The following is a 25,841-nucleotide window of genomic DNA, read 5'->3' on the forward strand; positions in this document are numbered from 1 at the left end:
TGCATTTGAGTTTGATCAAAAGGAGGTACCACTGACAGCCTGATAAATTCTGGGTGCCCTACCAAATTCAAGTTTTTAAAACTAAAAAACGGGACCAAAGTCTGACCCTATGGAAGATACCATCAAGGCCCTGCCACATGGGAGGTCCCTTCTGAGCAGTTACCAACTCATTTTTAAGCCCCCTTTAAATTTCAACACCAATGCCAGTAACATATCTTTTTCATCTACAACTTCCAAAGACACTTATCACTACCAGTCAAGAAATACCTCATTGAAAAATTCCTAGTTCTATGCAAAGCAAACATAGTGGCTCACACCTGTAATCCCAGCACTTTGGGAGGTTGAGAGGAGGATCACTTGAGTCCAGGAGTTTGAGAACAGCCTGGGCAACATAATGAGGCCCCCATCTGTACAAAAAATAACTAGCTGGACGTCACGTGATGCAGGCCTGTAGCCCTAGCTATTGAGGAGGCTGAGGCAGGAGGATCACTCAAGCCCGGGAGTTAGAAACTGCAGTGAGCTATGATTTGTCACTGCACTCCAGCCCGGGCAACAGTAAGACTGCCTCAAAAAAGGAATGAAGGAAGGAAGAAAGGAAGGAAGGAAGGAGGGGAGGAAGGGAAGGAGGGGAGGAAGGGAGGGAGGGAGGGAGGGAAACAAAGTGTTGGTGAGGATGTGGAGAAACTGGAACCCTTGTGGACTGCCAGTGGGAATATAAAATGGTACAGCCATGTGGAATAAGTGTGGCAGCTCCTCAAAAAAAAAAGCATGGGCGCAGTGGCTCGTGCCTGTAATCCCAGCACTTTGGGAGGCTGAGGCAGGTGGATCATGAAGTCAGGAGATCGAGACCATCCTGGCTAACACGGTGAAACCCCATCTCTACTAAAAATACAAAAAAAAAATTAGGCGGGTGTGGTGGCGGGCGCCTGTAGTCCCAGCTACTCGGGAGGCTGAGGCAGGAGAATGGCGTGAACCCAGGAGGCAGAGCTTGCAGTGAGCCGAGACAGTGCCACTGCACTTCAGCCTGGGCGACAGAGTGAGATTCCGTCTCAAAAACAAACAAACAAAACACAAAACAAAAAACCCAAACAAAACCAAAAACAAAACAACTAATTACCATATGATCTAGCCATTCCACTTCCCATTATACACCCAAGAGTGAGAGCAGGTACTTGCACACCAATTTTCACAGCAGCATTTTTCACAATAGCCAAGAGGTGGAAGCAACCCAAACACCCATTGGTGGATGAACAAACAAAAAAAAGTGGTGTGTGTACACAGTGAAATATCATTCAGTCTTAAAGGAAGAAAATTCTGACATACACAAAATGGATGAACCTTGAACACACTATGCTAAGAAAAATAAGCCAGACAGAAAAGGACAAATACTGTATGATTCTACTTACATGAGGTAACCTAGAGTATTAAAGTTCATAGAGACAGAGAGTAGAACTGCAGTTGCCAACAACTGGAGTAAGGTGGAAATAGGCAGTTGTTTAATAGCTTTTTTAGTTTTACAAGATGAAAAGTCCTAGAGACTGGCTGTACAACAGTGTGAATGTACTTAAGACTGCTGAACTATACACTTGTAAATGGTTAAGATGGTAAACTTCATGTTATGTATTTTTTACAGTGATAAAAAATCCTTTAAAAATCTACTTAGTCCACTTATAATTTTTTTTTTTTTTTTTTTGAGACAGAGTCTCGTTCTTGTTGCCCAGGCTGGAGTGCAGAGGCACCATCTCATTTCACTGCAACCTCAGCCTCCCAGGTTCAAGCGATTCTCCTGCCTCTCAGACTCCCGAGTAGCTGAGATTACAGCCATGTGCCACCAGGCCCAGTTAATTTTCTTTGTATCTTTAGTAGAGACTGGGTTTCACCATGTTGGCCAGGCTGGTTTCGAACTCCTGGCCTTAGGTGATCCACCCACTTCAGCCTCCCAAAGTGCTGGGATTACAGGCGTGAGCCAGAGTGCCTAGGCTATAAGTTAAAGTTTTTTAGAGCACACACTTCCCCAAAACAGTAGTTCTCAATTTGCTGCAGATGAAAATCGTCTGGGGAGTTCATTCCAGGTGATTCCTTTTCAAAAAGGATTCCTGTAAGTTTCGTTTTTCTCATGCTGATTTTTCTTAGTTTAGACACAACATGGATAAACGACTATTTAAAATTTTAGATGGTCTACATCAAATGGACTTCAAAATAAAAAACTTTTAGGCTGCTCTATAGAGTAGCCATTCTTTTTTTTTTCTTCTCTAATATACTTGCTTTCATTCTCAAAAAAACGAAACAAAACAAAAAACAAAACAAAACAAACCCCCCAATAACAAAAACCAACCTTTGGGCTTCAAAGGATAGCATTAGGAAAGTAAAAAGACCCACAGAATGGGAGAAAATACATGCAAATCATATTATCTCTTAAGATTTATGTAAAGAATATAAAGAATATGTAAAGAACTCATAATTCATCAACGAAAAACCCAAATAAAAAATAGGCAAGGGGTGTGAGGAGACATTTCTACAAAGACACAGCATGTGAAGTAATCGAAATCTTGATCCAATGCTATTGGGAATGTTAAGTGGTACAATACTTCCAGAAAACAGTCTGGCAGTCCTTAGGAGTTTAAACACAGAGTTACCATATGACCCAACCACTCTACTCTTAGTTATATACCCAAGGGAATTGACAAAATATGTAACACACAAAAATTTGTGCTTCAATGTTCACAGAGGCATTATTCATAACATTAAAAAAAAAAAAACAAAAAACCCATATGTCCTACTGATAACCGAATAATCAAAATCTGGTACATTCATATGATGAAAAACTATTCAGCAATAAAAGAAATGACATACTGCATTAACTTACAGTACATCAAGTAAAAACTGTCACAAAAGAACACATATTGTAGACAGGGCACAGTGGCTCATGCCTGTAATCCCAGCACTTTGGGGGGCCAAGGTGGGTGGATCACGAGGTCAAGAGATCGAGACCATCCTGACCAACATGGTGAAACCCCATCTCTACTAAAAATACAAAACTTAGCTGGGCATGGTGGTGTGAGCCTGTAATCTCAGCTACTCAGGAGGGTGAGGCAGGAGAATCGCTTGAACCCAAGAGGCAGAGGCGGAGGTTGCAGTGAGCTGAGATGGAGCCACTGCACTCCAGCCTGGATGACAGAGCTAAACTCCGCCTCAAGAAAAAAAAAAAAAAAAAAATTAGCAGGGCGTGGTGGTGGGCGCCTGTAGTCCCAGCTACCCGGGAGGCTGAGGCAGGAGAATCGCTTGAACCCAGGAGGTGGGGGAATGCAGTGAGCCGAGATCGCGCCATTGCACTCCAGCCTGGGAACAGAGTGAGACTCTGTCTCAAAATAAAAAAAACACCACATATTGTATAGTTCCATTTACACAAAATGTTCACAATAGGCATTCCAGAGAGACAAAGGTAGATTAGTGGTTGCCAGGGGCTGAAGGGAGGGAGGAATGCAGAGTGATTGTTAAAGGATATAGGGATTTTTAGGTTGATGGAAACACTTTTTCTTTTTTTAAGGAAAATATTTTTAAATTAGTGGTTGCATAGCTCTGGGAAAACAGTGAAATAATGCACTTTAAAGGGGAAAAGGTTGGGCGAGGTGGCTCACACTGGTAATCCCAGCACTTTGGGAGGCTTGAGGCAGGAGAACTGCTTGTGCCTAGGAGTTTTGAGACCAGCCTGTGCAATGTAGTGAGACACCGGCTGGGCATGGTGGCTCACACCTTCAATCCCAGCAGTCTGGGAGGCTGAGGCAGGCAGATCACTTGAGGCCAGGAGTTCAAGACCAGCCTAGCCACTATGGTGAAACCTCATCTCTACTAAAAATACAAAAAGTTGCTCGGCGTGTTAGGCATGGTGGCTCATGCCTGTAATCCCAGCTACTCTGGAGGCTGAGGCACGAGAACTGCTTGAACCTGGGAGGCAGAGGCTGCAGTGCAGTGAGCTGAGATTGTGCCACTGCACTCCAGCTTGGGTGACAGAGCGAGACTCTGTCTAAAAAAAAATAAAAAAATAAAAAAATAAAAAAGTTGGGAGTGGTGGCACACGCCTGTAATTCCAGCTATTTGGGAGTCTGAGGCACGAAAATCGCTTGAACCTGGGAGCTGGAGGTTGCAGTGAGCCCAAATCGTGCCACTGCACTCCAGAATGGGGGACAGAGCGAGACTGTCACAAAACAACAAATCAAAAACCAAAAAAATACAATGAAACCTGTCTCTACAAAAATTAGGCCAGTATGGTGGCATGTGCCTGTAATCTCAGCTACTTGGGAGACTGAGGTGGGAGAATTACCTAAGCCCTAGAGGTTGAGGCTGCAGTGAGTTGTGATCACACCACTGCACTTCAGCCTGGAAACCAGAGTGAAACTGTGTCTCTTAAAAAAAAAAAAAGTGTGTGTGTGTATATATATGTATACACGGAAATGATACAGACAGTACATAATAGGATATTTCTTTCTTTTCTCTGAGACAGAGTCTCGCTCTGTCGCCAGGCTGGAGTGCAGTGACATGATCTCGGTTCACTGCAACCTCCGCCTCCTGGGTTCAAGCAATTCTGCCTCAGCCTCCCCAGTAGCTGGGACTACAGGCACATGCTGCCACACCCGGCTAATTTTTGTATTTTTAGTAGAGATGGGGTTTCACCATGTTGGCCAGGATGGTCTTGATCTCCTGACCTTGTGATCTGCCCGCCTCGGCCTCCCAAAGTGCTGAGATTACAGGCGTGAGCCACTGTGCACCGCCAAGATATTTTCTTTTTTTTTTTTTTTTTTAAATTTGTGGAAGTTAATTTTATTATATAAAGATGGTATACAAAATACATTCATCATGACTAGAAATATAGGACCTAGGATATTTATTTTAAGGTCTCTTGGTCTCAACCTGACAGTTTCCTCTATAAAAGTCAAAGCATGTTTTCTCGAGGAGTATTAATTTGTGTTTTTACTAAATTATCAATAAATTCTAATTTTATCATGTTAAGAAAAGCAGCTTACTATTTATATATATATATATTTCTGAGATGAAGTCTCACACTGTCGCCTGGGCTGGAGTGCAGTGGGGTGATCTTGGCTTGCTACAGCCTTCACCTCATGGGTTCAAGCAATTCTCCTGCCTCAGCCTCCCAAGTAGCTGGGACTTCAGGTGTGCGCCACCACGTCTGGCTAATTTTTGTATTTTTAGTAGAGACGGGGGATTTCACTATGTTGGCCAGGCTGGTCTTGACCTCCTGACCTCATGATTCGCCTGCCTCGGTCTTCCAAAGCGCTGGGATTATAGGCATGAGCCACCGTGCCTGGCCTATTAGTAATTTTATAAGGAGAACAAGCAGAAGTATAAACAGAATGAAAACTACAACATATAGGAAATTAGAAGTCTCAAATTTGCCCTGACCTGATCTAAAAGCTGGCTTTAGTACAACAGCTATCAGTATAAATTGAGCTTGCTCACATCTTGAAGGCAAAGGCTGATGTGATATGAACCAACGCACACTAAAAAATGTGGTATCACCTGGCCAGGCATGGTAGCTCACACCTGTAATCCCAGCACTTTGGGAGGCCGAGGGGGGTGGATCACCTGAGGTCAGGAGTTTGAGACCAGCCTGGCCAACATGGTGAACCCCCATCTCTACTAAAAATACAAAAATTAGCTAAGTGTGGTGGCACACGCCTGTAATCCCAGCTACTTGGAAGGCTGAGGCAGGAGAATCACTTGAACCTTGGCAGACAGAGGTTGCAGTGAGCAGAGCTCGTGCCACTGCACTTCAGTCTGGGCAACAGAGCGAGACTCCGTTTCAAAAAAAAAAAAAAAAAAAAGAAATGTGGTATCGCTTTATAAACTGTTTCTACCTGATATTTCATGAGTCAGTAAGAAAGTTACTTCCTGAGATCCCTATAGATTATTGGATCTATACTCTTTTTTTTTTGAGACAGTGTCTCGCTCTCTCACCCAGGTTAGAGTGCAGTGGCACGATCTCAGCTCACTGCAAACTCCGCCTACCAGGTTCTCGCCATTCTCCCGCCTCAGCCTCCCCAGCAGCTGGGACTACAGGTGCCCGCCACCACGCCCCGCTAATTTTTTGTATTTTTAGTAGAGACGAGGTTTCACCATGTTAGCCAGGATGGTCTTGAACTCCTGACCTCGTGATCCGCCCGCCTCGGCCTCCCAATGTGCTGGGATTACAGGTGTGAGCCACTGCGCCCGGCGGATCTATACTCTTAAAAGTATGTAACAGGCTGGGCGCAGTGGCTCAAGCCTGTAATCCCAGCACTTTGGGAGGCCTAGACAGGCAGATCACGAGGTCAGGAGACCATCCTGGCTAACACGGTGAAACCCCGTCTCTACTGAAAAATACAAAAAACTAGCCGGGCAAGGTGGCGGGCGCCTGTAGTCCCAGCTACTCGGAAGGCTGAGGCAGGAGAATGGCGTAAACCCAGAAGGCGGAGCTTGCAGTGAGCTGAGATCTGGTCACTGCACTCCAGTCTGGGTGACAGAGCGAGACTCCGTCTCAAAAAACAAAACAAAACAAAACAAAACAAAAAAAAACCAAGTATATAACAGGTTTAATATTGTAGTTAAGACTGCCAGAACCATCTAAACTTTCCCCTAATTACTGAGCGTGCATAATCTCACAGTAGCCCAATATGCCAGCTTTAACAGAATCTCACCTATACAGAGTCCACTGGAAGCTGGCAAGAAGAAAGCTGGTTACAAAGTCAAATTAAATGGGCTTATGTGTTCAGTGACTAGTAAGAAGAGAAGCAGCACTGTGAACAAAATAACCCCCCTATATTAACTTTTAACTACAGGTGTTTAAAATACGAAAAGGTCTCAAACTGGGTCCTAGAAAGCTTATTTTTATAAAGCGAAATTTCATAAACGTGTACTACGGTGTCTTCGGTATTTGCGTTGGGAAGGGATCTCATTAACAGGAGCTCTTGCCCTGGAAGTTTTCTCCTAGTGGTTAATTCCACAGGTTTTCCAGGCAGAAAATGATTTTCTTCCCCCCGCTCCCTGCCCCCCAAGATGGAGTCTTGCTCTGTTGCCCAGGCTGGAGTGCAGTGGCACGATCTTGGCCTCACTGTAACCTCCGCCTCCCAGGTTTAAGCAATTCTCCTGCCTCAGCCTCTGCAGTAGCTGGGATTACAGGCGTGCACCATCACGCCCAGCTGATCTTTTTTTTTTTTTTGTATTTTGAGATGGAGTCTCATTTAGTTGCCCAGGCTGGAGTGCAGTGGCGTGATCTCAGTCACTGCAAGCTCTGCCTCCCGGGTTCAAGCGATTCTCCTGCCTCAGCCTCCTGAGGAGCTGAGACTAAGGCGTATGCCACCACAACCAGCTAATTTTTTTGTATTTTTAGTAGAGACGGGATTTCACCATGTTAGCCAGGATGGTCTGAATCTCCTGCCCTTGTGATCTGCCTACCTCAGCCTCCCAAAGTACTCACCATGTTGGTCAGGCTGGTCTGGAACTCCTGAGCTTGTGATCCACCTGCCTTGGCCTCCCAAAGTGCTAGGATTGCAGGTGTGAGCCACCGCACCCAGCCCAGAAAACAGTTTTCTTTGTAAGTAGATGAGCTGGCTGTCCAGTCCTCCCACTATCAAAAATAGTTACTCTCAGATTGGCAGTCAAAGTTATATCTCCAAAAATCAGAATTGTGTTTGGGTGTCTACCTTGAAGGCTGGTTCATAAACTTTTGTGCTATTTTCCCCAATGAATTAGAAGCTAATCAAAGACAGTACACAGGAGAGTATGGTGTGTGCTCTGCTGCCACCCCTTGGATAGGGGAGCAAGTATTCTGGCCAAACCACGGAATCAAGGAAATTTATGATACACTGATTAAGTTATCATCACAAACACTTGCTAGGGCTTCTAAACTGTAATTTTCAAAAAAAATTTTGATAATTCTTTCTGGAGTTATGTCAAATTCTACACACAGGCCAATGGAGGGAAAAGACATTTGCTTTGGGAGAGGCTGGAAATGTTGGGCAACTAAACAGAACTTCCATCACAATCTAGATTGTAGGTGCCACCTACCTGACACAGGGGTCCACTCATGCACAGGGAGAATATGAAGAGAAAATTGGTACTTGAGTACCAATTTTACTGGCTTATGCTTGGTAAGTCAATTCTCAAGGGGCCTACAACCGTAGGGGTTTGTAGGAAGTTCTTTCTTTTCTTTTCTTCTTTGAGATGGAGTTTTGCTCTTGTTGCCCAGGCTGGACTGCAGTGGTGCAATCTCGCCTCACTGTAACCTCCGCCTCCCAGGTTCAAGCAATTCTCCTGCCTCAGCCTCCCGAGTAGCTGGGATTTCAAGCAGGCGCCACCATGCCTGGCTAATTTTGTATTTTTTTTTTTGAGACAGAGTCTCGCTCTGTCGCCCAGGCTGGAGTGCAGTGGCCGAATCTCAGCTCACTGCAAGCTCCGCCTCCCAGGTTTATGCCATTCTCCTGCCTCAGCCTCCCAAGTAGCTGGGACTACAGGCACCCGCCACCTCGTCTGGCTAGTGTTTTGTTTTGTTTTTTTTTTTTTTTTTTTTTTTTTAGTAGAGATGGGGTTTCACCGTGTTAGCCAGGATGGTCTCGATCTCCTGACCTCGTGATCCACCCGTCTCGGCCTCCCAAAGTGCTGGGATTACAGGCTTGAGCCACCGCGCCCGGCCTAACTTTGTATTTTTAGTAGAGACGGGGTTTCTCCATGTTGGTCAGGCTGGTCTCGAACTCCCGACCTCAGGTGATCCACCCCACCCCGCACCCCCACCCCCCGGCCTCGCAAAGTGCTGGCATTACAGGTGTGAGCCACCATGCCTGCCTGGAAGTTCTTCCTTAAAAGGGGTTGTTTTTTTAAAAAGCTGACATGCTCTGACTTACAGAGAAGAGCTTCCTAAGATGCAGTCAGCAGGGAATGCAATGTAAAGGGATAGCAGAGGTGAAGCCTCAGAGCTGAGGAAGAACAGGCAACAAACCCCAAAGATTTGGAAAGTTTAAGGCTAAAGAGGGGAGAAATTTGGGACAAATTAACTGAGAGAACTCAAAATGCCTTAGGGCAACTCTTCAAATAAGATAATGATGTGGAGGGCAAAGCAATGACCTTAAGATAAGCAGCTACTTAATTTCCACTGCTGATAGTTTAAGAAGATAAACATTCATTAAGCAACCCTACCGTATAGCCCAGTTGGGCAACCTTGCATTCCACGTCCATGTAACATTCCAGAGGACCAAGGAGCAAATATACCTAAGAATGTAATCTTGTTATAGGATTCCACTTTAAAAAATGGCTCAAAAGTGTAGCTTGCCTAAGAATTGTTTTTTGTTTGGTAGATTTCTGCAAAGTTGATAAATGAAACAAAACTTGAAAGGTAGTCTTGGCTTCTTATTCCTTTTGAATTAGGTGCAAAAAATTACCTTTCACTAGTTTCCCTGCGTGCCTCTCCTCCTACCTTCTGTGGGGGAAACATTAAGTTTCTGAATTTTTAAAATAAGACACCTGACTAGGGAGGGGAAATGCAGATTATTAAATGGATGGCTTTTACTTTAAAAATTTAAAGGGTAGTTTAATAACTTCTCATGCTTTGTATGTTAGGTTTAATACAAGCAGACTGGGCTGGGCACGGTGGCTCATGTCTATAATCCTAGGACTTTGGGAAGCCAAGGTGGGTGGATCACCTGTGGTCAGGAGTTGGAGACCAGCCTGGCCAACATGAGGAAACCCCATCCCTACTAAAAATACAAAAACTAGCTGGGTGTGGTGGTGCATGCCTGTGATCCCAGCTACTCGGGAGGCTGAGGCAGGAGAATCGGCTTGAACCCGGGAGGCAGAGGTTGCAGTGAGCCAAGATCCCACCATTGCACTCCAGCCTGGGTGACAGAGACTCCATCTCAAAAAACAAACAAACAAAACAAGCAGATTGTTCTTCCAGTGAAGATTCCAAATGAGATAAACATTCATTTACCCTCACCCCTGCAAGCCAATCAAAGTTGTTGGAACAGTTTGTGTAAACACCCAAAATAAAATTAAGGAAGTTGAATACTTCCATGACTTTTAAAGTGAACACCCTTCAGGGGAGAATGAAAAATAAAGCTCTCACTAAGGAGATGCTGGCTACACAGGCAATCTACAACCTTCTTTAACCGTTAATAGTTTTCCTTCATTTTTCTACTGTCCCTATACTTTTCTCCCAAAATCAAAGAACTAGTGAATCATGGGGTACAGCAATGACTCACATGCAGGTTGTAAAAACTGGGCAAAAAAAGAGACAACATACAGCAAAGTATCCCTCAAAGCTCCCAGGGACCTCTGTACTCAGATCCCTTCTTGTTCTCATTGGTTTTAGGGGCACTTTGGCTTATCAAAGCTTTCATCAATGCTTCACTCAGAGGATTAACTTCTGAAAAATCAAACCGGTGAAAACAAGGAATTGTAAACAGAACTAAACCAAATAAATAAATCCCAAACAAAACTCAAGTAGAAAGATAATTTATTTTTTTTTAGCACAATCATAGCTCACTGTAGCCTGGAAACTCCTGGCTTCAAGTGAGCCTCCCACCCTAGCCTGGGACTATAGATACACATCACCATGCTCAGCTAATTTTTCTTTTTCTTTTAGAGACAGGATCTCACAAGGCTGCCCAGGCTGGTCTCGAACGCTTGGGTTCAAACGCTCTTCCCACCTCAGACTCACTGAGCAGCTAAGGTTATAGGCGCAAGCCACCATGCCCGCCTGACCCCCAAGGATCTTCATCAATGTTCACCATCATCAACAATGCTCAAGAACACTTCAGTCTGCATACTTCCCCGCCCCCAATCCTTTTAGAGCTTTCTAAAAAAGCAAAATAAAAGAATACATGCTCAAACAGAAAAGATCCCTTCTTCCTCCATCCTGACTCAATAGTTTCCAAATAGGGAGAGAGAGGGTGGTGATGATTTTGGGTGAGAGAGTCTCAATTTTGAAATATGAAAGATTCTTTTTTTTCTTCTGAGACAGAGTCTTGCTCTGTTGCCCAGGCTAGAGTGCAGTGGTGTGGTCTTGGCTCACTGCAGCTTCCGCCTCCTGGATTCAAGCGATTCTTCTGCCTCAGCCTCCCAAGTAGCTGGGATTACAGGCGCCCACCACCACACCCAGCTAATTGTATTTTCAATAGTGATGGGGTTTTGCCATGTTGGCCAGGCTGGTCTTTTTTTTTTTTTTGAGATGGAGTCTCGCTGTGCTCCCAGGCTGGAGTGCAGTGGCGTGATCTCGGCTCACTGCAAGCTCCGCCTCCCGGGTTCACGCCATTCTCCTGCCTCAGCCTCCCAAGTAGCTGAGACTACAGGCGCCCGCCACCACGCCCGGCTAGTTTTTTGTATTTTTAGTAGAGATGGGGTTTCACCATGTTAGCCAGGATAGTCTCGATCTCCTGACCTCGTGATCCACCCGCCTCGGCCTCCCAAAGTGCTGGGATTACAGGCTTGAGCCACCGCGCCCGGCCGGCCAGGCTGGTCTTGATCCCCTGACCTCAAATGATCCAACCACCTCAGCCTCCCAAAGTGTTGGGATTACAGGTGTGAGCCACCATGCCCAGCTGGTTCTTTTTTTGGGGCAGAGTCTTGCTCTGTCGCCCAGGCTGGAGTGTAGTGGCGCCATCTCTGCTCACTGCAACCTCCACCTCCCCAGTTCAAGCGATTCTCCTGCCTCAGCCTCCCAAGTAGCTAGGGTTACAGGCACACGCCACGATGCCTGGCTATTTTTAGTAGAGACGGGGTTTTACCACGTTGGCCAGGCTGGTCTCGAATTCCTGACCTCAAGTGATCTGTCTGCCTTGGCCTCCCAAAGAATTGGGATTACAGGTGTGAGCCACCGTGCCTGGCCTCAAATACGAAAGATTCTAAAATGCAGAACTAGGGTTGAGAATCACTGCATCTTGCTTGCTTTCTTCACAGGGTCATCTCTAGGTCAGCTGAAGGTAACAAGCTTCCACAACCTCACCTCCACCCAAAGAAGAAGAACCCAGAGAGGTCACTTGCTGCATTTACCCTATGCTATGGTCTGAAGGTGTCCCCCCAAATTCATGTGTTGGAAACTTAATCCCCAGCACAACAGTATTGAAAGGTGGGGCATATGGGATGTGTTTAGGTTATGAGGGCTCTGCCCTCATGAATAGATTCATGCTGCTATTTAAAATAAGGTGCTTATAAGACTTGACAGCTATAGTCACACACACACACACACACACACACACACGATAAAATAAGGTGCTTATAAGAGTGGGCCATCTCTCTTTTGTTCTCTTGCCACGAGAGGAACAGTGTTCCTCCCCAAGAAAGGATGCAGCATTCAAGGTGCCATCTTAAAAGCAGAGAGCAGGCCCTTACCATAACACCAATCTGTGGTATTCTGTTATAGCAGCACAAAAACAAAAAACAAAAAACCCCCACAACCTAAGACAACCTAGCTATAATACAACCATAATGAATTGTGACAGCTCAGAGATACTCAACTTTTACCAGCCCGAATACTCACTCCCCTTCAAGTACTCTGCCATCCAAGTCATCACTTGTAAGTCACGTAACTACTTTCAGGTTAGGACCAGGAATGTTTTAGAGACTGCCTACTATACTCCCTAATTGGGATGTACAGTATATGCTCTCCAAGAAGCTTTCATCCCAGGGTTTGATGGCTGGGTTGTGCCGAGGGAATGGATGGCCAAATTTTTCACCACTTCCCTTTTCAAGCTCCCATCTGTGCCTACCTCACAAAGCTCAATTTAAATCTTAGCCAGAGGCCAGACGCGGTGGTTCACGCCTGTAATCCCAACACTCTGGGAGGCCAAGGCGGGTGGATAACGAGGTCAGGAGATCAAGACCATCCTGGCTAACATGGTGAAACCCCCGTCTCTACTAAAAATAGAAAAAAATTAGCCGGGCGTGGTGGCAGGCGCCTGTAGTCCCAGCTACTCGGGAGGCTGAGGCAGGAGAATGGCATGAACCCGGGAAGCAGAGCTTGCAGTGAGTCAAGATTGCACCACTGCACTCCAGCTTGGGCGACAGAGTGAGACTCCGCCTGGGGGAAAAAAAAAAAAAAAAAAAAAAAATCAATCAATCAATCTCAGCCAGATCATTTCCGGGAGTCACTAAGCCAGCAGTATTACATGGATCACCACCTGAAAATCAGTTTCTCTTCAATTTCTACTCCATTTCCAAAACTGTCATTGTTTTATTCACTGTGTGTTTTCTATTTTTCTTTTCCCAAATTTGTAAAACTAAGTTTAAACTTTTAAATTAAGATGGTCTTTTTTATATGGAGTTAATATGGGAACAGAATAGGAGGAGCCCAGATTCAGACTCATGTCCAACTCTATCACTTAATGGCTGTGTGACCAAAGGCAAACCACAGAAATCCCTGCGGGTCTCAGTTTCTACTTACTTCACAAGGTTATGAGGATTCTACAAGATCATATATGTCAAGTGCCTAGCTTGGAGAACAGATAGTAACTGATCACTAAATGGTAATGAGATGGAGCTCTAGTTCTTTACTACTGCCTCCCCTCCACCAGTAGTACCAGTTGGAAAGTAGCAGCACAGCCCAACTAGAAATGAGGAGGGGAGAGAGGTAATATCAGATGGGGTTGGAGTCTTATTTGAATCCTGTTAAGTCCTGAAGTATGAGCTGATTTTGTAGTAGCAGATGATGGTCACCTTTATGGGATTACAGGACTTGCCAAATCTTCCACAGAAAAAAAGAGCTACACCAAAAATAATATGGCCAGAACACTGGAAACTCTGTAATTTATCATAAGGGAGAACCACAGAAATTCCACAGAAATTCATTCCTTCCTAAAACTTTTGTGGCATGAGTTCAGTATTCTGATATAACCTATGGCCAGTCACTTCAAAGGGACCTGATACCCAACTTCTCTCTTCTCTTCCACCAAGTATCAAACAACGAAACACACTGTTTACAGTAAGTGTATATAAGCTTCTTTTTCTTGAGACGGAGTCTCCCTCTGTAACCCAGGCTGCAGTACAGTGGTGCCATTTCAACTCACTGCAACCTCCGCCTCCCGGGTTCAAGCAATTCTCGTGCCTCAGCCTCCCAAGTAGCTGGGATTACAGGTGTGGACCACTACGCCCGGCTAATTTTTGCATTTTTAGTACGGACAGGGTTTCGCCATGTTGGCCAGACAGGTCTGGAACTCCTGACCTCAAGTGATCCACCCACCTCAGCCTCCCAAAGTGCTGGGATTACAAGCATGAGCCACCGCGCCCAGCCCAAGTGTATATAAGCTTCTTGAGGGCAGAAATCATTTGAGCACATAGCAGCACTCAAACATCGGACAAATGAATAAATGGCCAATTCCTACCATCATCTCTATATACTCTTCTAAGCAAACATCAGAGATTTATTCTAAACTACCAAATAAAATACCAATAAAAAAATCTGGCCAGGCGCAGTGGCTCACGCCTGTAATCCTAGCACTTTGGGAGGCTGAGGCAGGCAGATCACAAGGTCAAGAGATCGAGACCATCCTGGCCAACGTGGTGAAACCCAGTCTCTACGAAAAATACAAAACTTAGCTGGGTGTGGTGGCGGGCGCCTGTAGTCCCAGTTACTCAGGAGGCTGAGGCAGAAGAATTGCTTGAATCCGGGAGGCAGGGGTTGCGGTGAGCCGAGATCACCACTGCACTCCAGCCTGGCAACAGAGCAAGATTCTGTCTCAAAAACAAAACAAAACAAAACAAAAACCAACAACAAACTGTCAGTCCTTGGAGAGGAACTAATGTGCCTTAAATTGACTAACTGTCCCCAACTTCCACTGCACCTAAAAGCTCAAACCATCATACTATTAGGCGTTTACCATAACAAAACCAGCACTAAACAAAACCACCCCTTATGAAATATCTCATTTTAATTTTGTTGATCCTCACATTAATGCCACCCCACTCCCGCTGCTACTACCATCTATGAGGCAGGTTAGGAGGTGGATGGGGCTGCCTTTTATAAAAGGTTTAGCATTAGGAGGGATGATTCTGTTACCCTTCAAAGGGACTAGGAAAGTTACCTGAAATTGGTTTATGCAATTGACCTTAGAGTCAGATGCTATTACCAAATGGGAGAAATACCAAGACCGGAACTTACTGAGACATTACAGCAACCTCCCCCCTAGGGTACAGAATAACTCAGATATCCAAACATTTTCAGAATAAAGTTCACAAAGGTTCATTTTAGCTTTTTATCCCCCAAAGAACAAAGATTTACTCAGTCAACTAAAACAAAAATGTACACATCTGGTAGAGTGTGTACACTTTTTCTATAATGATAGGCATTATTAGTCTTAAAAAGAAAAATTAAAAGATCTTCACAAAACCCAGTGGAATATTCCATCAGGAAGCAGCTTCGAAGCTGGAAAATTTCTCTAGTGTTCTTACAACAGTGCAAAGCAAGAGACTGCAATCACAACCAGTGTTCAGGATTCACCACTTCACTACTTGGATCTGCCTTCTAATATATGAATGAGCTTCTGGGGAGGGATTTTGCAACAAGTTATTTCTCTCTCCCCTGATATTCGTCAAGAATAAACACGTTCAGTATCCAAGTTCTTCCTAGGGTGGAAATAGCATGCCTGTTTTCTTTTAAATCTTTGCACCTGAGTCTCAGCACACCTGCTCCTTCTACAAAATTACAAATGTCCATGGACAAGAGTCTTCCTTTCAGAAGGGAATGGGAGACATCTCTATTCAGCAAAATAAATACTTGCCAAAGAGCAAGGTAGTGTTGTATAAATTAGCACCACAGGCTTTGAAATCAGAAAAGGAGTACAGAATTTGGCACTGACCCTTACTAAAGGCTGTGATATTAAGCAGCTATTTACTCCCTGTATGTACTCTAACTTCTTTATCCATGAAATGGCAATAATAGCTTTTCACACAGAGCTGTTATAAGGGGGGGTCAATATGTATGCTACTCATCCTCAGAAAACTACTTTTCTTTTCTTCTTTTTCTGAGACACAGTCTCCCTCTATAGCCCAGGCTGGTAATGGCTCACTGCAACTTCTGCATCTTGGGTTTAAGCGAATTCTCCCGCCTCAGCCTCCCAAGTAGCTGGGATTACAGGCACGTGCCAACACACCCAGCTAATTTTTGTATTTTTAGTAGAGACAGGGTTTCACCATGTTGGTCAGGCTGGTCTCGAACTCCTTACCTCAGTGATCCACCTGCCAAGACCTCCCAAAGTACTGGGATTACAGATATGAGCAACCACACCCAGCCAATGTTACCTTTTTTAAAGAAGAAGAAGAAGAAAAAAAACATTATTTCACCCATGAAGCAGATGGGGAAACTGAAGCCAATGGATGAATAACTGGCTTTTTTTTTTTTTTGAGATGGAGACTGGCTATGTTGCCCAGGCTGGAGTGCAGTGACAAAGTCTCTGCTCACTATAATCTCCTTTTAATAAAAGATGAATTTCAGCCAGGAGCGGTGGCAGGAAAATCGCTTGAACCTGAGAGGTGGAGACTGCAGTGAGCTGAGATCGCACCACTGCATTCTAGCTTGGGCAAGAGAGCAAGACTCTGTCTCAAAAAAAAAAAAAAAAAATTAGCCAGGCTTGATGGGACACACCTGTAATCCCAGCTACTCGGGAGGCTGAGGCAGGAGAATTGCTTGAACCTGGGAGGTAGAGGTTGCAATGAGCCGAGAACACACCACTGCACTCAAGCCTGGACGGGAGAGCAAGACTCTGTCTCAAGCCGGGCGCGGTGGCTCTAAGCCTGTAATCCCAGCACTTTGGGAGGCCGAGGTGGGTGGATCACGAGGTCAGGAGATCGAGACCGTCCTGGCGAACACGGTGAAACCCCGTCTCTACTAAAAAAATACAAAAAACTAGCCGGGTGAGTTGGCGGGCACCTGTAATCCCAGTTACTCGGGAGGCTGAGGCAGGAGAATGGCATAAACCCGGGAGGCGGAGCTTGCAGTGAGCTGAGATCCGGCCACTGCACTCCAGCCCGGGCAACAGCGCGAGACTCCGTCTCAAAAAAAAAAAAAAAAAAAAAAAGACTTTAATCATCTGCTTTTACTAAATCCCCTTCAACATGTACTGTGTTATTCTGTACTCACTAATACGGAGCTGAAAATGGTTTATATTATCATTCCATGGTTGTGTGGCAGATCATGTTTTCATTTTATTACATATTTCTTCCAAAATATCTAGTGCCCAACTCACAGCAGGTGTTTGGTGAAGCCCATTAGCTTACTGGTTAACAGTAAAAGTGCATTTTTGGGCTTCATATTCATATACTTATATGTGTATTTTGGAGGAAAATCTAGTTTATAAGGTCACAGACATGGCAGGAAAACAAAAAGAACCTTTATTTTGGCTATGATCATTCTTCTTTTTTTTCTTTTTTTCTTTTTTGAGACCGAGTCTCACTCTGTCGCCCAGGCTGGAGTGCAGTGGCGCGATCTCGACTCACTGCAAGCTCTGCCTCCCGGGTTCACGCCATTCTCCTGCCTCAGCCTCCCGAGTAGCTGGGACTACAGGTGCCCGCCACCACGCCCGGCTAATTTTTTTTTGTATTTTTAGTAGAGATGGGGTTTCACCGTGTTAGCCAAGATGGTCTCGATCTCCTGACCTCATGATCCGTCCATCTTGGCCTCCCAAAGTGTTGGGATTACAGGCGTGAGCCACCGTGCCCGGCCTATGATCATTCTTCTAAAGGAGATCTTAGAAGAACAAATGAAAATGTGAAATCAAGAGTACAAACTCAACATGCAGAGTTATCTGTATGACAAGAGCCAGTTGTCACGCACCTGAAAATGTCAAGTCCTCTGAACCTGAAAGGATTGTGAGAAGAGTAAAGACAGTGGGCAAGGATGTGTGTCAAATGGCATAAGATAAAACCGTATCAGAGGGAGCTTCATTATACTCTCTGAGGACTGTACTCAGTGAGAAACCTCAGACTCTCAATTTCTAACCTGCCGGAGAAAAAAAGCCTGAACCTTCCTAATTCCTTCTCCCCCTCACTAAGATAGCAGGCTGCTGAAGAATTGAAAGACACCTACAGAATGTATCCTAGGAGAAGGTTCTATTCTGAGATCCCTAGAGAATAGGCTGGACTGAGAAGTAATTTCTACTGTCCAGCCTCTTAGTTGAACAGATCCAGCAGTGGGAAGGCAAATTTCTCCTTCCTACTCTTCAAATAAGATCTAAGACCATTTAGCCCTGCTGCAAAGATGACACTAACTTTTTTAACAACGAAGTACCATCCCAGGACAGGGGGTGGTGCTGTACTGGGCTGACCCTCAATCTCAAGTTCAAAGAAAACAAGCCCTCTGAAGAAAGGGTACAACTGGTGTGGAAGATAGGAAAGACCTATAACCTACACAGCACCCTGCCTTAAATGGTATTCTAACTATGTACTCTCGCTTACCTTGCAGTATGTCCACAGTAAGCCTTCCTTCCCAGGAAGGGTAAGTATATCTGCTATTATAATAGGAAGTCTATCACGACTTGAAATTCAAAGGGAGTAATTGCTTATTAGGTTCACAGTGCATAGAACACCATGCCAGATACAACAGCTGTTAGGACTAGTTCTGAGTTGAAGCAGGCAGCCTACATACTTGGAGGAAACTAAAGACCACCACCACATCCTTTCTAACATATATACTCTGCCCTCTTCCCTTTACCTCTTTTCTCTCTCACTTATTTCTTCCCTTTCTCATAGTTCAGACCTGTGGCATCTGTATCCTGATCCTTTAATAATACAATTCTCCATTAGGATATCTCTGCAGAATCAATGTTTGCATATACAAAAGGAAAGAGCTAACATTTACAGAGCACTTTCTATGTGGCAAATGTGGTGTTAGATATTTTAACCCGTATTATCTCACTGTCACCACCTAATCCAAGAGTAATGTCCATAGTCACACATGTGGAAACCAAAATTTGGAAAGAGTGAGAGAGGTCTGTAGTTGTTTGTTCTATATTCATCTCTTCTCACAAAACCTAAAATAGTCTAGTTCTTGACTTTTTTCCTCATGTGGTCTTTATTATTATTATTTTTTTCTGAGATGGAGTCTTGCTCTGTCGCCCAGGCTGGAGTGCAGTGGTGCAATCTCAGCTCACTGCAAGCTCTGTCTCCCAAGTTCACGCCATTCTCCTGCTTCAGCCTCCCGAGTAGCTGGGACTACAGGTGTCCGCCACCATGCCTGGCTAATATTTTTGTATTTTTAGTAGAGACAGGGTTTCACTGTTAGAGAGGATGGTCTTGATCTCCTGACCTTGTGACCTGCCCACTTCAGCCTCCCAAAGTGCTGGGATTACAGGCATGAGCCACCGCACCCAGCCCCTATTATTTTCGAGACAGAGTTTTACTCTGTTGCCCACGCTGGTGTGCAGTGGCGCAATCTCAATCTCGGCTGACTGCAACCTACGCCTCCAAGGTTCAAGCATTTCTCCTGCCTCAGCCTCCCAAGTAGCTGGGATTACAGGTGCAAGCCACCACACACTCAGCTAATTTTTGTATTTTTAGTAGAGACAGGGTTTCACCATGTTGCCCAGGGTGGTCTTGAACTCCTGACCTCAAGCGATTTGCCCACCTTGGCCTCCCAAAGTCTTGGGATTACAAATATGAGCCAATGTGCCTAGTCCTCACGTGGTCTTTTAACTTGTCTAACCATCAGTTTGGGGGGAGGGAGGCATGGAAAGAGCCAGAATAGAGGACAAAAAAGGTCTTCTTTATGAGCCTGAACTTTAAATGGTTCAGGTATTTGTATCAAAGACCACAAAGTAGCACTTTAGCTACAACCAGCCCTTTGAGGATAGTGAGGGGGAAAAAAATGTGAAATTCAGTGCTTTGAGAACATTATTACCACCACCATTTAGGTGAATATTCTATTAACCAACAATTTTTACTTAGGGAAGGTACTCAAACACATCCAACATACCTTAATTTATTCAAAGTATATAAATTAAGCAAGCTGTTCATATTATCTCTAAGATTTAAAACATTAACCTATTCAATGATCTCGCCAAAACATTAACTTTTAATTCTGTATAATGTGAGGAATTCAGTGGGGATTCTTTAAAAATGGTTATATTTGGGGGCAGGAACAACTAATTTTATTTCATTTAGAGTTAAGATATCAACAAGTTATTTTTAAGTAACCAGTTTTTAAAATGCCCAAACACTACAGCAGAAGTTTGCAAGCTGCACTGACCTTCAAACAAGGGTTATGGCTATGAGGGTTATCTGACCAAGTGTTCATTAGATATGAAACACATGAGGTTTCCTAGTGAAGATAAGTGAAAAGACATTTTAACACCCACCGACACAATCTAACCCAAACTAACACTGTCCATTCCTTTGTCATATTCACCACTGTCCCTGGCTAGGACAGGCTCTAGCTATGATTTTATTAACATTACCTTAAAACGATAGTGTCCAAAACTATTTCTGAGGCCACCACTCACCTGCACAGAAAACACCAAGAGAAAAAACAACCAATAATTCTCCTGCTTTTTCCAACATACGTTCACCTGTTTCAGTTCCTTATTCAAGATACCCTCAACCACAGTATTGGTTTACGTATACATTTGTCCTTCATTAGCCAACTGTGGAGAATATACCAGGAGCAATCATGAACCGGGAAGAACTACCATCAACTTTAAGTGGGGCCTATGTCTACCAAAATAATTAACTGGTTATTTTACTAGCACACACAAACTAACATTCGACCAGGCTTATCTGAAACCAAGTAACAATGTTCTACCCAAATTAAAAATCAAGTTTATGCATGACACTCCTTTCAACTCAGAAGATTAAATATGATGCTGGTTACAAAACAGAACACTATCAAGTTCCCCATTTTAGTAATTTGGCCTCTATAAATGCTCTTCCACACACATGTAATATAAAATAGAATTTGTTATAGCTCAGACTACATTTTAAGGAAATCTAGTTTTGTATTTTCTGAAAATAAAATATACCTCGTATAGCACATTGGTTTAAGTTCTGAACTGTGCTACATTTTTGCTGTGACATCTTAGACAAATTATCTCTTAGCCTCAGGTGCCTTGTCTACCAAATGGTGGCAATACTTGTGAGGATTAAATGACTTAACAATGTACTGTAGCACAGTCTATAATATGGTATGTGCTTAATAAATTATTTTGTCAACATACTTCCCTTTATTAAGATGTAGTTAGTGAGCCCATTTTGCAGGTGGTTTCTTTTTCAAGCTACATTAAATTTGGGTCATATGTCAAGGATAACCACATAAGATTATCTTAATTTCAAAATCACTCTTATTCTAGCATCTTTTAATAACTACTGTTAAAAACCAATCCTTGATTCCCATGCCTAGAATTCTACACTGCTAAGGGGAGGAAAGGGCTTTTTCATTTCCAAAACAATACTGTTACTCCACCACTAAGTCTCAATATCTTGTGCTAACAACCATGCCTGAAAACAACCTCAGTTTTCCTCCTGAAAACCAGAGTACCCCCAAAACATCAGCAAATACAGATTCATTTTGCCATCCACTTTGTCTTTAAAGCCCATTACAATTCTCCTAAAAATATTTTATCACTAGGTAAAGTAGGAAGAACATTTTTCACTGTACCCTATCTATGAAAATCTAGAGTCTGACTTTAACACAAGTTGGCAATGAAAATATTCCCCACCTCCAAAAACTAGTATGTACTGGGGAATCTTCTGACTCCCTTATCAATACTCAGAGATGGCCAAAATTTTAAATTTCCATGGGATCAAGATGCAACCAAATCCTGATTAAAAGCAAAGTAGGACATGATTATTAACCACAATGTTTAGAGGAAGATGTTCCAGCTATTTTAGACAGCTTAATCATGTCTAAAATATCAAAACTCAACAACTTGGAAAACAAGTTGTGCCTTATAACTTCATTTTTAGCATGCTTTAAACTCTACTGAACTTTGCTAAACAAAGAGGTAAAGCCTTCAAAAGTCTTAAAGAGGGGTTTAAAAGTTTCTAGTCGCTAGGTAATACGGGTAGAACAAAATTTAAGAATGAGTTTCCTTCATCAAGCAGTAGAAAGGAATGGTGTTACTTATTAAGCAATGTCATCTTCAACGTTACTTCATTCAAACAGGTAAATTATAGTCATGATTTAATTTTCTGGACTGTTTCAGAGAATATAACGTATGCAAATTAAAATGTGTGAACCTGCCTGCTAATGAAAGTAGTAAGAACAAATCCACAGATCACATCCACCTATATATAATACTGCAACAACAGCAATCTATAAAATGCAATACTGGATTGAAAGCTTCAAGTAAGCCGGGCGCAGTGGCTCAAGCCTGTAATTCCAGCACTTTGGGAGGCCGAGATGGGCGGATCATGAGGTCAGGAGATCGAGACCATCCTGGCTAACAAGGTGAAACCCCGTCTCTACTAAAAATACAAAAAACTAGCAGGGCGAGGTGGCGGGTGCCTGTAGTCCCAGCTACTTGGGAGGCTGAGGCAGGAGAATGGTGTGAACCTGGGACGCAGAGCTTGCAGTGAGCCGAGATCTGGCCACTGCACTCCAGCCTGGGCGACAGAGCAAGACTCCGTCTCAAAAAAAAAAAAAAAAGAAAGCTTCAAGTAACAAAACAGAAGATCTTACCGAAACAAAAGAACCTGGTTCATTCTTGGTAGTGCAATATAATGGGTCGTGACCTATATTATCCTTTCTGTACAGTATTCTCACATTTTGGGAATAACTGTTCACTCTACCATATGGCACAAGTTTCTGTAAGATTATTAAGAAGATCTGAATATTCTATTAAATTTAAAGAAAAACCTAAGGACTAAAAAATAAGCTGCTGTCTGCGATTCATATTAAACTAACGTTTCTCCAGTAAACCGAAGGAGTGAGCACAAGCCCAAGTCACCGAATGGGGCCAAACTTTTAGAAGCCTCATTCCAAACAGAACTGTCCCTAATTTATTAAGAACAAAACACTAGCAAAACCAACTTGTGAACTGGGCCTTCAGTACAATTAAGCACATCCTGTTTCATAAAACAGTAATAATGAAGAGCTTGAAGGGGCCGTCATTCTAAAATTGCAAATCTACCCATAAACGACAATCCTGGGCTGGAAACCAGAATGTCAAATTCTTGTGCTGAAATCAACTTTTCACATGGCCTGAGGCAGGCCATTCTACTATTCTAAGAATGCTCAGACACACAAGTATGTAATAATGTTCCAAACACTTTTTTCTTTGGGGGGGGCACTTCCTGTAAATAAAAAGTTTCTATGACTGGGAAAGGAACAAAATAAAGTAATAAAGGAAACAGGAATACCTCTGGCACACCTTCCTCAAACGAACAACATTAAAAACAAAACACACACACACAGTTAATTTTAATCTAGCCTACTCTTCCCACAATGGACACACCTACAGTTTCTTATCAAAATGTACAAGACTCAAAGCTCATTTAATTCAATTCTGAATCTCACTCAACAAGCATCAAGTACATTAGAAGCCTTTCTACAGCGATATCCCCACCAGTTTCAGATAAATGCCAGCAGGGACTCTGTAGTTATGACTTCTATCAAACGACCTCCTGATCCATATTTCTCCTGGACATACACATGCAGATTCATTAACCAAAACCTACCCAACACTCCTTACATCGCGCATACGTTGGCATTTTCAGTCTATAGGTGGGTCCTGGAACAGCTAAAACCAGGAAGCTCCAGGGTAATTAGAGGACTTGGGAGAAGTCATCTTGGGACAGGTGGAAAACCCAGAGCAATCACGAATCAGGAACAAGCTGTCCCTGACCACCTCTGCTTCCCGTCCCATCCAAACTTCACCCACCCGGGTTTCAGAAGCCCAGGAGGGAGAGGCCATTTTAATGAGGCCTGGCTGAGGAACGAAGGGAGAAGAGGAAATCAGGGAACGGCGTTGGGAAAGGAAGGCCGGGCACTTTGCCACAATAGTACCCGAGTCGGATGGCAGCACCTGGAGCCCGAAGAGGGAGGAGCTGGACTTAAGGGCCCAGGAGGGGTAAAAAGTAGCGGTGGCCTACCACGAGGGGGGCCGAGTGATCTAAACCCGGGGAGCGCGGGCCCCTTACCCCCATGCGGGGAAAGGACCCCTTCTCGGACCAACCGCAACGACCCTCGCCCCTGGGTCAGGGGCTACTACCCAGAGATCCAGAAGGCGGGAGTTGGCTAGTGCCTGGTTCTCCTCATCTGGCCATGCGGCGCGGGGGCGTCCATCCTGAGGGGTCCGGGAACCAAGAGGGCACGGGGGGTGCCGGACGCGGCGCTCACCCGCGGGCCGCCTCCAAGCTCTTAATGAGCTTCTTGATCTTCCAGATCTCCACGTTCCTGTCGGCAGCACTGGGGTCGTCCGCCATCTTCTCGCCTCCTCCTCCCTAGAGCGGCCCGGCGGGGCCCGGAGACACCAAGACCACAGAGTTAGCGCCGCCGCTGGGGCAGAGCGGCCCCCTTCCTCGCCACCCCCGAGAGGCCCTCTCCTCCCGCCCGGCGCAGCTCGCCACAGAGGTCGCCGGCCTTTCCCTCCCCGTGCCTTACCTAAGGGCCCAGTCCTGGGCGGCAGCGGCTGCTCCTCCCCGGCGGCGGCTCCGCGGCGGCGGCGGCTCTGACGTAGGACACCGGCTCCCTCTCTCCAGGCAGCTGCATGTGTTGCAATCCGCTCACATGGGGCCTGTGACATCACTTCCTCCGCCAGGGGCGGAGTGGAAGGCGGCGGGCGGAAGGGAGGGGGCCGGTGCGAGTGAGGAGAAGCTCTGCGTCCGCCGCGACTTCTCATTGGCTCTCTGCCCCGCAGCCTACAATGAACCTGCCGATTGGCCGCAGCTGGGTCCGCGCTGTCTTGTGAGGTAGAGGCTAGGGGGGTGGGAGGTGCCACCTTTCTTCCGGCCCGGCAAGCCGAGAGGAGGAAGCGGGCGGAAGCCGGTGGCTCTCGCGAGTTTATTGAGAGCCCCCGTCAGGCTCGAATGGGGGTGGTTCTTAAAGAGAGACGACCGGGGTCGTCGTCTTTTCAGTCCCTTCTCCATTAATAGGATGGACATCTGAGGCTTTGTGACGCGAAGCTAGGCACTTGGACCCGACGCGCGGTTTGAACAGTGCTTGAGAAGCCGCGAAGAAGCGCCTCGCGCCCAGCGGCTTCTTCGCTGACGAAGTGCTGCGGTCTGCGTGCGTCACGGCTGCGCGGAATAGTGTGGAGGAGTCCTGGCCAGTAGGTCTGGATGAGGAGCCTGCCTCCGGGCGGTCTGGGACCCTCACCTGCAGGGGCGAAAGAGGCCTGTTTTCTCTCGCCCCGGAGCTAGGACGGGCTCACTTTGGACTTAGAACTTTATGGGGTGGAAGACAGCGGGGGCTGCCTGAGCTTGGAGACCTGAGGTATCTGACCCCATGTATGGTTTGGCCTGAGCCGTTGAGAACTGAGGTGGAGAGAGTTGAAATAAAATGGGCATCCACATACGGTTAGAACTTTATCTTTTTGAGTTAGGATTTTTAGGTGGCTACTTTGTCACCTCGTCAGGGTTCAAATATTGAGCCCAGACCGTGTGCTGGACCCTGTTTTCCTGGGGATACAGAGGTGAACCAAACAGATGACAGTACTTACCCCTCATGGAGCTTGTAGTCGATTGGGTTTCTAACCGTTTGTGATTTTATATTTTTTATAATAAAATAACTACACACATGCTTCAGTACTTCAGGGTGCTCTGAGAGTGTATGGCGGGGACGCACCTCTGAAATGAGACCCAAAAGGTGAGTAAGAGTTTGTCAGGAGGAAGCAGAACACAGTTGAGAAATACAGAAACGCCAGTGTGCTGGCACA

At 44.9% G+C, this 25,841-nt stretch overlaps 1 protein-coding gene and 1 long non-coding RNA gene across 4 annotated transcripts in view; one reads left to right on the forward strand and one right to left on the reverse strand.

Moving 5' to 3' along the window:
• ETF1 (eukaryotic translation termination factor 1) overlaps window positions 1-24,772 on the reverse strand; it is a 38,260-nt gene extending 13,488 nt beyond the window's left edge. Inside the window, exons 1-2 of one of the 2 annotated variants that reach the window (XM_003919603.4) lie at window positions 24,569-24,772; window positions 24,305-24,408 (exon numbers count right to left, since the gene is read on the reverse strand). In XM_003919603.4, coding sequence (XP_003919652.1) covers window positions 24,305-24,390 — 86 coding nt within the window. In that variant the 5' untranslated portion in view covers window positions 24,391-24,408; window positions 24,569-24,772. Of the gene's footprint in view, window positions 1-24,176; window positions 24,409-24,568 lie in introns of both variants that reach the window. The other variant, XM_021939721.2, reaches the window with a different exon arrangement.
• The window catches only part of LOC110743620, a 66,409-nt gene continuing 65,288 nt past the window's right edge, over window positions 24,721-25,841 (forward strand). For both annotated transcript variants that reach the window (XR_004184003.1, XR_002522954.2), the window contains exon 1: window positions 24,721-25,771. This is a non-coding gene — a long non-coding RNA (uncharacterized LOC110743620). The remainder of the gene's footprint in view (window positions 25,772-25,841) is intronic.

Source organism: Papio anubis, chromosome 5 (genome assembly GCF_008728515.1).
Source record: "Papio anubis isolate 15944 chromosome 5, Panubis1.0, whole genome shotgun sequence".
Classification (NCBI taxonomy): Eukaryota; Metazoa; Chordata; class Mammalia; order Primates; family Cercopithecidae; genus Papio; species Papio anubis.